Source organism: Pongo pygmaeus, chromosome 4 (genome assembly GCF_028885625.2).
Source record: "Pongo pygmaeus isolate AG05252 chromosome 4, NHGRI_mPonPyg2-v2.0_pri, whole genome shotgun sequence".
Taxonomy (NCBI): domain Eukaryota; kingdom Metazoa; phylum Chordata; class Mammalia; order Primates; family Hominidae; genus Pongo; species Pongo pygmaeus.
The window spans coordinates 38,399,129-38,411,759 of NC_072377.2; the positions used below are offsets into that span (position 1 = coordinate 38,399,129).

The 12,631-nt window shown below is 44.8% G+C and overlaps 1 protein-coding gene across 1 annotated transcript in view; it reads left to right on the forward strand.

Moving 5' to 3' along the window:
• The first annotated feature begins 966 nt into the window (after window positions 1-966).
• The window catches only part of EGFLAM (EGF like, fibronectin type III and laminin G domains), a 207,651-nt gene continuing 195,986 nt past the window's right edge, over window positions 967-12,631 (forward strand). Inside the window, exon 1 of the mRNA XM_054489179.2 lies at window positions 967-1,276. Within this exon, the coding sequence (XP_054345154.1) occupies window positions 1,180-1,276 (97 nt within the window). The 5' untranslated portion in view covers window positions 967-1,179. The remainder of the gene's footprint in view (window positions 1,277-12,631) is intronic.

Below are 12,631 nucleotides of genomic sequence, written 5' to 3' on the forward strand. Positions count from 1 at the left end.
CCCAGGCAGGGTCTCCCCTCTCCAGGCACTGCCGCGAAATCTGGCAAAAGGTACATTTTACTGAGTCCTGGGGCAGCAAATTCAGCGGAGGAGAAAGAGTCTTTCTCCATTCAGGGAGACAACCCAGGAAGCCCGATCCCGGGATCAGAGGCCAGGACCCCGCCCCGGTCCCCTGCCCCAGTCCCAGCCGGGCGCCGCCCAGAGGCTTTTCTCGGTCCGCCTGGGGGCTCGAGCTCGCGTCCCTCCCTAAGACGCCAGGCTTAACTTGGAGTTTCATCTCCTCCCCAGGAGGGTCTCAAGTTGCCTTCCTCTGCCGGGAAGGGCCCCCACTCTCCTGCTCCAGGCCATAATCTCCACCCGGCGTCCCAGTCTGAGTGGCCCGGCCTCAGCTCTCCATCTGCGAGCCTTAAATCCCATTTATCTTCTTAGCGCCTCAGACCCGGACGGTCCCGCCCCTCTTCCTCTCACCCCCACCCCACTTGCAAATCACAGACCCCCGTCTACCCCTTGCATCCCCCAAGTGCGCTGGACCAACTACAGCAACCTTTGAGGTGTTAGAAAAGGTCGCCAGACAGGGTGGAGCGACCCTAGAGGGGCGCGGCAGGAGGAGGGGCCAGGTGGGGTGGAGGGCGCCCCAAGATTTCAGGGTGAGGACCGCGGAGGGTACTGGACCCGCAGTCGCCTAACTCCTGCCCTGCGTCTCCAGTGCTTGAAGTCGGTCCCTCCCAGGCCCCCAATCTAGGTCACCAGCGGGGAAGGGCTGCGCTGGGGGTCGCTAGAGAGGGTGAGGGGCGGGCTGTCTGCTTCCGAGGTGGGCGAGGAGTGAAGGTTTCAGGGCCTGCCCCTCTCACTTCCACTCGATTGTAATTTCATCCCCGGGCCGGTCGAGCCTCCCTCCCTCCCGCGGCCAGCCCTTCCCTCCCAGTCGGCCTCCTTCGTCGCCCCCGCCCCCGCGAAAAGCCGTGCCGTTTGCAGCCGGCTTCACTCCCGCACGCCGACCTCCCGGCTGCAGTCCTACCTCTTGGAACTGCCCGTGGTTCCGGGCCCAGCCCTCGCAGCCTCCCACCTCCTCGCCCCGGCCCGGGGATCCGCGGGGGCCGCGTCCCCCACGCGCCCCCGGAGACGCCCTTTCGGTGTGCGCCCGGGACTTGGTGAAACTTTGCAGGCGCCGGCGGCGAAATGGATTTAATCCGAGGCGTCTTGCTCCGGCTCCTGCTCCTGGCTTCCAGCTTCGGACCCGGCGCGGTGTCGCTCCGAGCGTCCATCCGAAAACCAGGTAATGCGCTCCTCCGCCCGGAGCCACCACGCCCCGAGCTCCCCTGCTGGGCTCCGGGGCGAGGACACAGAGCGGGCAGCGCACCGCCTCCCTCTCCCCGACCAACGTCGGCTTAACTCGCTTCAGCTCTGCCAGGAGCTGAGAAAAGACGCGAACCTCGCCCTCTCCCGAGCCCGGGCGGCGCTAGGGATATTTATTTATTAAAAGAATGATCAATTTTCCAGACACAGTAGAGGTGGTGGTCCCCGTGTTTGACCGCAGAGAGCTGAGAGTTGGGACAGCGATCGAGCTGTCTCAATTACAGTGGATGGCAACCATGCAGAGGAGTCAAACCAGCCCCTCCTGCGTCTCCAAACATCTTACTCAATTCATATTGTCCAGAGCCCAGCCATTTCCTGTTAAGTGTCTGAAGGGTTGCCTGGAGCCCCCTCTGCCCATCTCCGGTCCTGCCCACGCACTGTGCAGGGATGTGGACTCTGCTCTTAGCATCCTCTTTCACTCTGGGGCCATTTGCTCAGAAGGAAGCACCCAGTGGCTTAATTTTACCGTGTTTTGAACTCCTGTCTTTGCTCTGCCATTTAAACAAAGGTGTGTGCGTTGTAGCCTGTTATAAGGGATTGGGAATTGGGGGGAGAACTTGAAACCATAATAACGTGTGTTTCCTCTAGCTGCATATAGGTAAAAAGTCTTCGTTTATTTTGGTCTACTTTGATTTGGCCTATGTTGTGAGATTATTCAAAGTAGAACATTCTGAACAATGAAGTTCTAAACACTGTTTCCCAAACAACGATTTTTATTATTTTTTGCTGGGACCATATTTAGAATTCTGAAAAATCTGTTTTTTCTTAGCTTACTTTGTAAGGGAGGTTGTCTTATGGGATTAATTATATCTTATGAACAATGGAAAACAATATTACTTTTATTTGAATGCAGTCTGCAAAACCTCAGAGAAAATGCAGTTTGTCTTCACTAACGTTTCTGTAAGAAAGAGGCAAAGCTAGGAAAATTTATCAGAGGGCAAAGAAAATCGTCTTAGCGGATCCCATGTGAATGCTTAAATATTTTCGCATTGGAACTCTCTATCTGGAAATATGACTTGTTGCATTTCGGCTCTGGAAGCGTCCTCAGTCTTTGCACTGTATCTCTTATTACCAGCACTTGTTACCTGCCTTGAAATCTAAGGTCGTTATCATAATCTACACCATATTTAAATTATGAGCCATTCCATTTATGAGCTCTTCAATTCATTTTGGAGATAATAGCTTCAGTCCAAGGTAATATCACATTAAATTGTTTCTCTTCCTGCATGCACACATACACACACCTTCAAGGATTTCAGTGAAGGGCTTCTTTCTAACTTTCCTCCTTAAGATAACCACATCATGATCAATTGCATTTTGCAGATTTATTCACATGAAATCATCTATTAATTGTCACAATTTTTAAACAAAGCATAGTTATATCTATAGTTTTAAAGCATGAACAGTGTATGCAATGCTTTTTTAAGGATATATTTTAATCCATTTAAGGGGAATTTTTAAAAAGTATTTTATAAAAACCTGTTGTATAAAACTGCTCATGTGGGTCATCATATTTTCTTTCTTATTTTTTGGAGCTCTTCTCCTAAAAAGATTTTCTACCTGGTTCATTCAGGGTCTTATTCTGATATTCATGCCAGGAATATGCCATGCTGGCCTCTTTGGTTTTATTTGAAGCATAGTTAGGGTTTTGATAGTGGAAACACCACCTCTTAAATACCTTGGCATATTAATTACATCAAATTTGAGATAGAAGTGTTTAGACTAGGTTCAACCTAGAAGAGTTTTATTTTTATTACTTTATAATTTTATCCAGACACTGGCTTTCAGGTTGGAAAGCTTCTCAGATTAAAATGACAGCTACTTCATAAACTTCAGGGGAAATTTCTCTCCTGGGCTCATTTACATCCCTTGGAAAGACTAGTTTTTGATCCGGAAAATTGTCCAGATTAAAAAACTGAATGTGCCCTGCTTGGCTCTGATGTGAGCAGCAACCAGCTAATTTATAATCTTCCCCAGACACTAGCAAATCCTGCTAGTATCCATATGGGAGTTTCTTTGTACCTTGTTTCCTCAACAGAAATTGGTTCATATACAGTACTTTGAAGGTATAGTGGTCACTGTGCAGGCATACTGGAGCGGTTCTGCTTTATTTGGATGACCCTCCCTGTCTCCTCATACTCCTAAATCTACTTTTGATGAGTATAGCATTGTTGGAGAAGTCTTGGATTCAAAATCAACCTGGAAATTCCCCATCCCCACCTACCTCTGGTGAGAAAAAACTGAGTAGCAGCTTCAAGTCTGAATCTAGTTTGGGTTCAACACAAGCAACCTTTCTCTTCACCCCAAGATAGCTCATCTTTTGACATTGAACATTAATAAAGAAACCTCTGCATTTCCCAAGACTTACAAGAAATGACAGTTTTCAAATTAAGATAAATTAAATCATAATAACTAACACTAAGTGCTTGCTACACTGTTCTAAGAACTGGATGCACAGTGATTTATTTAATCAACCCAATAGCCCTGGGAGATGGGGACTATTATTATCCCTGTTTTACTGAAGGAGAAATTGTGGCTTAGAGAGGTTAAATATCTCACCCAAGGTCACACAACTAGTAAGCAGTGGAATGGAAATTTAAGCTCTGATATTCAGGACCAGAAACTAAGTTCAGAACACCGTGTTTGCAGAGGTGTGTAGCATGTCTTTTAGGGTGTCTTCCTGGAGGCTGAAGAGTGGAGCTCCCATGGGTCAGATACTGGAGGCTAGGTGGAGGCTGCTGTTTTGTGTGGGGATCCTGCGTTGCTCTTAAATATTTGTAAATGGGATCTGCCCATGCCTCCTAAGACAACAGAGCGCGTATGATACTGAAAGAATTTTGGAAGCTACTGTCTACTGGCCTCATTTATAAGAATCACAGGGTGTGGCCTTATGGGGTGATGACGAACCACTTGCTTCTCTTGTTGAACTCCTGGGGATTAAGGCTGGTGAGGGTCAGAGGGCCCACTAGAGTACCTGAGGGTAGAAAAAGGGGCCTCTGAAGAATGGGAGGGTTTAGGGCCCTGTCCTTTCCCCAGACCTTCACTGTGTGGAAGCACAACGTATTGGATAGCCTTCGTTCCTTTTCAGACTACAAATTAGAATCATAGGCCTGGAAGGAAGTGAAAAGTCCTCCTTTTGCAATGAGGTTGAGGGTGACTCAGTGACTTACCCCAGTTAACATCAGAAGCTGAACTGGAACTAGCACCTGGACCTCCCACCCTCCTGAGTGGTCTCTAGCCTAGTGCTTGTCCCATCACCTGACCCTCACCAGAAAGTGCAGGAGGACTGCCGTGCTTCTGTGCTGGGGCAGGAGGAAGGGAGGGGAAAATCCAGACAACTGCGGGAACCAGCATGCAACAAGTCACTTCATTCCCGCAGGCATATTGCTAACTCTTGTCCTTATTATCATTTTGAAGTCAGATTTATTGAGGTATAATTTATATACAATAAATTTCATCAAGTTTGATGAGCCCTAACAAACATACACAGTAATGTAATCACCACTGGAATAGAAATATATAGAACATTTCCATCATCCTTAAATATTCCCTTGTGTCCCTTTGTAGAAAAATGACTCCCTCCCAGCCCCTGGTAACCACTGATCTAACTTCTATCCCTGTAGTTTTGCCTCTTCCAGAATGTCATATTTTGTGTCCACCTTCTGTCACTTAGCATAATGCTTTTAAGATCCATCCATGTTTTTGCATATATTGGAAGTTTGTTCCTTTCTTATTGTTGAGTAGTTGTGCGTTGGATGGACCATGGAATTCCAGTTTGTCTAACCATTTGCTAGTTAGTGGACTTTTAAGTTGTTTTCAGTTTTAGGCTATTATGAATAAAGTTCCTAGACACGTGCACATAGAAGTCTTTGGAAGATATATGTTTCCATTTCTCTTGGTAAACAGAAGGAGTGGGATCACTGCATCACATGGCAGGTGTATGTTGAGCTGGATAAGAAATCACCAAACTGTTTTTCCAAAGTGGCCGTACCATCTTACATTCATACAATGTGTGAATGTTCTAGCTGCTCCTAATCCTCTACAACACTTGGTAGAGGTTTTTTTTTTGGTTTTGTTTTAGCGATTCTATTATAATAAGCATGTAATAGTATGTCATCACAGTTTTAGTTTGCATTTCTCTAATGACTAATTATATTGAACATTTAAAAAATTTATTTATTTGCCATCTTTTCTTTGGTGAAATCTTTGTTTAAATCTTTGGCTGAGTTTTAAAACTTGGGATGTTTGCCGGGCATGGTGGCCCATGCCTGTAATCCCAGCACTTTGGAAGGCCAAGGTGGGCAGATCACTTGAAGCCAGGAGTTTGAGACCAGCCTGGCCAACATGGCGAAACCCCAGCTCTACAAAAAATACAAAAATTAGCCGGGCTTGGTGGCGCGTGCCTGTACTCTCAGCTACTTGGGAGGCTGAGGCACGAGAATCACTTTACCCTCAGAGAGGGAGGTTGCTGTGAGCCAGGATCGCACCACTGCACTCCACCCTGGGTGACAGAGGAAGACTCTGTCTCAAAAAAAAAGAAAGAAAAAAAATTGGGATGTTTATTTTCTTATGATTGAGTTTTGAGTGTTTTTTGTATGTTCTGGATGCAAGTCCTTTATGAGATCTGTGTTTTGTAAATCTCAGCTTCTAGTATGTGGCTTGTCTTTTTATTTTCTTAATGGTGTCTTTCAAAATGTAGAAGATTTACATTTTGATAAGGTCTAATTTATCATTTTTTTAAATGGCTCATACTGTTTTTTTGAAAGCTTAACCCGTGGCTGCAAAGATGTTTCCCTATGTTTTATTGCAGAAGTTTTTTAGGTTTTACATTTAGGTCTATAATTCATTTTGAGTTAATTTTGTATGAGGTGTGAGATAGAAGTCAAGGTTTATTTGCTTTTATATGGATATCTTGGCTTTATTTTCTAAGCACTCTTATGCTTGGTGGTGGGAGGTGGTACGTCAGAGGCAAAGGGATCTCCAGCTTGGAAGGCTTGCTGTAGCTCTCAAGCTACAGTGGCTGTGCCATTAAGACCTCCTCATTTCTATGCAGTAGATAGGGTATAGATCTTTTGTCTCTCTACAAGGTTCTGTCAGTGAAGTCAGACTTAGGGCTGACTGCCGTGGCACGTCTGGGAAGGGTTCCTGGGGTTAAAGACCGGTGCTCCCAGGCCTAGAGCCTGGGGTTGTTCTTTGTTTATTTAGACAAGTCTCCTGACATTTATTAACTCTCTGGCACTAGAGGGGCTGGAGAATTGCACATGGGTCCTGCCTTTCCTCCTGCCTGTCCAGTTTGCCTGAGGTCCCAGGGTCAGTGGAAGAAGGTCAAGTCAGCGTTCAGAGTTCAAGGTTTTCCCTGGAGGATCTGGGCGTCCACAATCATCCTTAGCAAGATGCAGCTCTCTCATCTTTTTCTTTCCACTTTGTCAGTATTTCTCTAGTGGTATAATCAAACTAAAATAAAGACGTAAGGAAAGTCAGGAAGCAAAAGCAAAAGGCTGGAAGAGAAGTGTTAGCTTGTGGGCAATACATCTTGTTGGTTGCTGGTAGAGATACATGCACCTCTAGAGGCATTCTGCTGCTGCTAGTGTGAGGCTGAATGGCTAAGGGGCAGTGGCCAGGGATCAGGGGTCATCCTGATCTACTTCCCCAATGCCATCTTGATCTACCTGGAATTCACAAGAGACTGGTTACTTCCTCGCTTACAGCTCTCATCCAAGCCCTCTTCCCAAGGCATGGCAATTGGGGAAGATCTCTCATCTGTATGTTCCTTCCTGTCCCATTTCCAGTCCACTGTACTCCATATCCCAGTGCTGATTCAGGCTGTCTCATTTCTCATGGAAATCTTTAGCTCACAAAAGCCGTGGGGCACTAGAAGCTAGGTGCTAGGGACCTAGCACACGCATCCCCAGAACCCAACTCCTAGCACCCCATGCAATTCAGGCAGACAGAAATGTTTTCCTCTGATTCTTCACTCCATCAGCCTGCTTCCCCTCCTATTGGTTTCAACATCGTATCTAATCCTCATAAGGAAGCACTTCTCTCTCTGATTCCATCTCTCTTTGTTAGTCTCACTCTTTCTTTCCATTAATTCTCTGTGAGGTAAAGGGACAGAGGAGTCAAGGTCAGGAGTAAGTGTAGTTTAATGTGAGGCAAGACTTGTTTTTCTGAATTCTTTCTCAGGGAAGAGTGGCATGGCCAGAAAGGAGCTGAGTGGTGCTTTTTGTTCTTCTTACCCAGAGCCAAGGGCTTTAATAACCTTAGCATTCTCTGGGGAATAGTTGTCCATCTATTTATGGCTTACTACAGCCCAAAAGTGGTCTAGTAATTTTGGCTAGATTTCTGGAAGACTGAGACTCAGCATCCGAGGATGAGGTGGGACTCCAGCTTGCCCAGGGCTATCCTGTGGCTACCTCGTGTTCTCCTGCCTCACACCCTGGCAGGCCAGACTGTAGTGTTTCCCAGCTGACTGAATGACGTGATGTCTTGATTGCAGCAGAACATTTTTTGAGTTGCTCAAGGCCCGTGTGCCTTGCCTTTATTTTTGCATGTCAAGCTGCACATCTTAGAGATGCACCTGCTATTTCAGTTATCGAAAAAGGGAAAAGGTGAGGAGATGTGGCAGCTTTTACAGGAAATCCCCCAAACTTATCTTTGATTTCACTGATTGTGGGCCTCGTCTTCGAGGAAGGACCCCAGGGTGTAGCTTCAGCCTCCTGAAATGAGAGGGGGTACTTTTGCTTCCTTGCAGAACCCCTCATGGGTTCTCATGTAGAGTGGCTTAGGTGAGTCAAATAAAATTTCTGCCAGCAGAGGGCGCAAGTTCCAGAGCTGGCTCTGTGCAGGTCTCCGCCCTCCGCAGTAATTCCTGCGCTAAGTGGATCCGAATTTTTAGAGTGCAATCCAGGCACCTGCCTTTTTAAACAAGAACCTCAGATGACTTGATGCACACTTTGAGACATGCCAAAAGAGAGTTTGGACTCTCCCACTGCCTCCCTCTCCCTGGTACCTCACCCAGGTACTCTGTGTTATGCTGATCTTCTCTGCTTCGCACCTCCACGCCCAGCTGTGACTGCTGACGACATGTTGCTCTGGGCATCTGTATTTAACCAGAACAACCCTGTCCTTAGACTCTAAGTTGACCGGTCAAAGAAGGAAACCTTGCAATGGCGTTAACAAAAAGCCACGCTGTTCTCTAGATAACCAACATTTTCCCCCCTTACCTCCCTCACCCCCAATCCCAAGCTTGTTCTTTCAGCCTTCAAGGCTGGTTTCTCCTGGTGGAGCAGGAAGGCTTGGGTGAGAGCACATATTTTGATATTCCACACATTTGGGTTCAAGTTCTGACACTTTACAGCTACATGGTGACAGTGGGTCAGTTATATATGCTCCGTAATCCTCAGTTTACTGATCTGTAAAAATAGGATAAAGAAAGACCCTACCATAAAATGTTCCAGGGAAGATCCAATACATTAATGCATGTAGCAGGGCATTAAAAAGGATTAGAAGGCTGACATGTGAAGGCAATATTTAAGAAATTGGGATTGTTTAATCTGGATAAGGAAGAAAAACCTGAAAGAATTTCTATATTTCCAGGCATCAAAAGTAATACACATAGACATGATTTTATGTACTTTTATTCTTTTCTATAGGTATTAAGGTATGGTTACATGTGATGTAATTTGTATTGAATTGTAACATTTTTCAGACAAATGAATTAACAAATTAGAAAGACTCCCTGGTCAACCACATGCCTTGATTTTTGGTTTGGAAAATGAGGATGATTTTTGCCTGGTAATTGTCTTGGGGGAAGTTTTGCAGGATGTAGTAGGGCAGCAGCTGTTCCTAAAACAGAATTATCCAAACTGATATGTTACTGGGAGTCAGTGAAAGTCTCTGTAAAGCCAGAGAGCTAAGAAATGGTCCAGGTTTTGCTCACTGATAAGTTGATTGGAGTAAATCAGGAATCACTGCTAGGGACATGGAAAAATAGACCGGGATCACTCAGTCCATTTCCTATTGATGTTTCCTCAGCTGGAAAAAGCCCCCACTTATCCAAAGCAGACTAGTGCTTTGAAAGAGCTGAAGTGCTACCTAAGGACAGGATACGATCTAACAATAGTCATAGTAATTATTATTACTTTCACCAACCAGACCGAGCAAGGATATATATCCCAGTGCTTTGATCTCATTTCCAGTATCCCCCTTCTCTAAAGACAGTTGACAATTCTTTCTTGTCTGACTCTGCAAGTCCTGAGCAATTTAAATTTTAACACTTGTGTTTGCTGACAGGGCACCCAAAATCCCAAATCAGATTTAATGCAATGTTAATGCTATTTATTTTTCTTGCTGCAATAAGTTTATATTAGCCATTTAGTGGCTTACATTGTGCAAAATGAGTTGTATCAGCAGGCACTTTTCTGTAACATCTGGGCACTTGGAAACATAATACTTAAATACAACCTGAGTTTAAAGCCTTCCACAGACAGATGGCTAATTTTATTGATCTAATCTTTCAGTTAGGAATAGATCCCATCATCCTTTGCTTGTAATTCTTGAGTGAGCAGAGAAATAAATAAAATGGGTGATGGCTGTGAATTAGGCACCCGTTATATTGTCTGTAATTTATTTTTAAAATACTTCAAACAGTGACTGTATGAATTACTTTAATCTCTACCCTAGGGGAGCTTAGTTAACACTTGAAGTAATCCAGGCTAGAAGGCACCGCTCTGGCATAAGAATTTACAGCTATTTTCATCTCTTGGTGATAGTGCCATACCAGTGGTTAAATATTTGGAACTTCACCTCTGTCTTAGGCAGGAATCCAGACTGGTTAGTGATTATTTGAAGAACTTTACTATGACGTTCCAAGTGGCAGCAAAAATACTTAGAATGATGTTATCAGATATTCACGCTAGAGGGTTCATTAATTAGCATAAATGATGTTAGATGCAATGTTTTTATTGGTGAAATATGTGATTAACTAGAAAGATTATTCATGTCCCTCTATTTCTACGTGGACGAAGAGTAAGAATCCAGCAACTCCAGAAATCAAGCTACTTTGGAGTGGCTGAATACAGCTAGAGCTCCATTCATTTCTGTGTTTCCCTCACACAACAGTAGACTCATTTGCCTGGCCCCACCCGGCAAGACGGTTTGCTGATTTTGCTATTAGAATATTGATGTATCTCTCTTAGCAGATACAAGCAGTTGCTTGTATTAATTAGGGTAATTAGCATTACCTATTGTAACAAATCCAAATCTTGGTGGCTTGACACGAAATTTATTTTTTGGACCTAGTCTAAGTCCAAAGTAGATGTTCCTTTCTAGGCAGCCCACCAGCTGTCTTCCTCCAAAGGGTGACTTGAAGACTCAAGTCATTCTGTCTTTAATACCACCATCTTACAATACCACCATCTTATAATAAATACCACCATCTTATAATACCACTATCTTATAATACCACCATCTTATAATACCACCATCTTTAAAATGGACCTCCAGGGTGGGAGGTAAAGGAAAAGAAGTCTTGTGAGGGATTTTCTGTGCCAAATCAGAATGTGGTCATGTTGCCCCAACTCAACTGTAAGGTTTCTGGGAAATGTGGTTCAGTAGTGTGCACAGGAAGAAAAATAGCCAGATGTGGTAGATTGTCTCTGATGCAGTGCTTTGGAGTTCCTGAAATGACAAGAGGAAACATCATCAAATTTACAGCAGCAGGTTGTATGATAATTTTTGTAGCTTCTTGCCCATGGATATTTTATACGTGGCAGAATTTGACTTGGAATTTGCTTTTGTTGTAGTGTACAACCTGGTTGAAAAGCAAATAGTTACCATCTACTTTTACTAGCTGGAGGCCACCACAATTTTAAAAAGGAATCTAAAAACTAAACAGTCAAATTGATTTAGGCCAGTTTGCAGTAAGGTTCAAAAATATGTATATGGGTAAGTGCATATGTGCTATATGTTACTATATATTTCCTACATTTTACAAAAGGTAAAATTAATCCCTTTAGAAAAATTTGGCCAGGCTCAGTGTCTCACACCTGTAATTGGGAGGCTGAGGTGGTGGGTGGATCGCTTGAGCCCAGGAGTTTGAGACCAGCCTGGGCAACATGGCGAAACCACATCTCTACTAAAATACAAAAAATTAGCCAGTTGTGGTGATGTGCACACTTACATTCCCAGCTACTCAGGAGGCTGAGGTGAGAGGATCACCTGAGCTCAGGAAGTTGAGGCTGCAGTGCAACACGATCCTGCCACTGCACTCCAGCCTGGGCGATGGGAGTGAGACCCTGTCTCAACAGCAACAACAACAACAAAAACAACCAAAAATTCACTACCCAGTGGATTAAATAGAGTGAGTTTCTAAGGCATATCAACTAGAACTCTAGTCCCTCCCGCCCCTAGTTTACTAGAAACTCCTTCTGTTTGTGTCCCATAACAAAAAGGACTGACTAGTCATGGTAGAATATTCAGTAAGAATTGCTTCTTAAATTATAAAAAAATCTTTTTTTTAGACACCACAGCCTTCTTTGATGAAGATGAAGATGGTGTGGGCTGATCTCAACAAAAACAAATTGATACAGTTGGTTGAACCACTGCATTTTTCTTTTTTTTTTTTTGAGACGGAGTCTTGCTCTGTCGCCCAGGCTGGAGTGCAGTGGTGCGATCTCGGCTCACTGCAGGCTCTGCCTCGCAGGTTAACACCATTCTCCTGCCTCAGCCTCCCGAGTAGCTGGGACTACAGGCAAGCGCCACCATGCCCGGCTAATTTTTTATATTTTTAGTAGGGACGGGGTTTCACCGTGTTAGCCAGGATTGTCTCGATCTCCTGACCTCGTGATCCGCCCGCCTCAGCCTCCCAAAGTGCTGGGATTACAGGCCTGAGCCACTGCGCCCGGCCTGAACCACTGCACTTTTCAAAGCTCTTCTAAAAATGATCTCATTTGATCTTTGCAATCCTTGCCCTACTAGGAAGTCAGGGCAGATGACTTAGCAAAAAGGAAATAGCCAGGGCATGAACCTAGGTCATCCAGCCTCTAGCCCTTTTTGCTTCCCATCAACCCAGTAGTGTTTCTGCAGCTAATGGATAAGAGCATGATTATTGCTATGTGCTTGAGTCTAGCTCTGCAGCCAGGAGGGATCTCATCAAGAAGACACGCTCTTCATCCAGGCTTCACTTAGAAAGACTCCACGCGTGTCATGGGACACTCTGTAGAGTGACCTGGGACAGCTTTCAGTCATGCTCCTCACTGGTTGGTATGTGGGGAAA